The 2,184-nt window shown below is 41.7% G+C and overlaps 1 protein-coding gene across 1 annotated transcript; it reads left to right on the forward strand.

The window, feature by feature from the left end:
- The first annotated feature begins 1,299 nt into the window (after positions 1-1,299).
- LOC130981281 (uncharacterized) lies at positions 1,300-1,755 on the forward strand. Its single transcript, XM_057904882.1, has one exon. It carries the CDS (start codon positions 1,300-1,302, stop codon positions 1,753-1,755), a length of 456 nt encoding a protein of 151 aa, XP_057760865.1.
- Positions 1,756-2,184: the final 429 nt, after the last annotated feature.

Consider the following 2,184-nt stretch of genomic DNA (forward strand, 5'->3'; position numbering starts at 1 on the left):
CTGAATTAAGGTATCAAAAATTGGAGAAGTTTGCGTATGCCTTAATAGTAGCCTTTCGAAGGCTACGACCTTATTTTCAAACTCACACAATAAGAGTTTGAACGAACCAACCCATGAAGCAAATCCTCCAGAAGATAGATATTGTGGTTAGAATGGTTCAATGGGCCATAGAGCTATCCGAGTTCGAACTTAAGTACGAAACTTGGACGGCAATCAAAGTCCAATGCCTCACCGACTTCGTGGCAGAATATGCAGGAGATCAAGAGGAAACTTCCACTACATGGAAGCTATACGTAGATGGATCCTTCAACAAAGTTGGAAGTGGTGCAGGCATAATCTTAGTCAACCAAGAGGAAACTCAGGTAGAAGTCTCTCTCAAATTTGATTTTTCAGCCTCCAACAATCAAGTAGAATATGAAGCCTTGATTGTAGGGTTAATACTAGCAAAAGAAGTCGGCGCAACCAAAGTAGTTGTGTTCAGCAACTCTCAGGTGGTGACTTTACAAATCAATAGAGAGTACCAAGTGAAAGACCCTAATATGAAAAGGTACTTAGACAAAACCTTGGAGTATCTAGGACGATTTGCCGAAACTGAGGTCAAACACATAACCCGGGATCTTAACAGCAGAGCAGACGCCCTCTCCAAACTAGCAAGTACCAAGCTAGGAGGGAGTAATAGAAGCCTGATCCAAGAAACTCTCCAAGAACCCTCTGTCACAAAAACAGAGGCCAAGAAAATCCGAAGGAAAGCACAGAACTATATCTTGGTGGAAAATATTCTCTATAAAAGGGAAATATCGACACCATTATTGAAGTGCGTTCCGACCTCAAAAACAACCGAGGTACTTGAGGAAGTCCACAACGGTATCTGTGGAAATCATCTCTGAGCAAGGTCGTTGGCTAAAAAAGTAATCCGAGCTAGGTTCTACTGGCTAACCTTGCAAAAAGATGCCACCGAGTTCATGAAGAAGTATCAGCCATGCCAAATGCATGCAAACTTCAACGTCGCTCCTCCCGAGGAGCTCATTAGCATAACTTCTCCAGGACCTTTTGCAAAATGGAGATTGGATCTATTAGGACCCTTTTTTCAAGTGCATGGACAAGTAAAATATCTAATAGTGGGAGTAGACTACTTCACAAAGTGGATAGAAGCAGAACCGTTAGCTATCATCATAGCCCAGAGAAGTCGGAAGTTCCTCTACAAGAACATTATCACAAGGTATAGGGTACCTCCATTCCATCACCACTGATAATGGCACTCAGTTTACCGACTCTTCCTTCAAAAACCTAGTAGCTAGCATGCAGATCAAGTATCAGTTCACTTCGGTAGAGCACCTACAAGCAAATGGACAAACCGAGGCAGCAAATAAAGTTATACTGGCAGGTTTAATGAAAATGTTAGAAGAGGCAAAGGGAGCATGGACTGAGAAACTCCCTCAAGTATTATGGGCATATCGGATTACACCTCAGTCTACGACAGGAGAAACACCTTTCCGACTTGCTTATGGCATAGAAGTCATGATACCAGTTGAAATCAATGAGCAAAGTCCAATGGTGAACTTCTACGGCGAGGTCGATAACGTACAGGGGCACAAAGAAGAACTCGAGTTACTTCCCGAAGTCCGAGAACAAGCCCAAATAAGAGAAGCAGCGCTGAAGCAAAGGATGACAAACAGATACAATAAGAAAGTCATTCGAAAAAGCTTCACAGCAGACGACTTGGTTTTGATCAGAAATGATATTGGCATCAACTAGTCTAGAGATGGAAAGCTTGCTGCTAACTAGAAAGGGCAATACAAAATTAGTGAAGTCCTAGAAAAAGGCTACTACAAGGTGACCGACTTGAACGGCACGAATTACCTAGGTCCTGACATGCTTGTAATATGAAAATGTACTATAGTTAAAGCGAACTTCACTCCCTGATATACTCTTTTTTCTGACTTCATGATTTTTTTCCAAAAAGAAGGGTTTTCCCGAAGGGGGTTTTAACGAGGCATCAAAGTGGAGGCTAAGGGACAATCATTTTTAACCCCTTAGTAGCAAAAAGTACCTTCAACAATAAATAAAGATCTTTCTCTACGTCTCTTTGTAAAATTCCGTTAGTTATTATCATTTTTCTACGAAACGCGCCGACTTAAACATGACAAAACGTAAAAATTCCATGCTTGACCTACGTGGTCCGCA

This window comes from Arachis stenosperma, chromosome 5 (assembly GCF_014773155.1).
Source record: "Arachis stenosperma cultivar V10309 chromosome 5, arast.V10309.gnm1.PFL2, whole genome shotgun sequence".
NCBI lineage: Eukaryota > Viridiplantae > Streptophyta > Magnoliopsida > Fabales > Fabaceae > Arachis > Arachis stenosperma.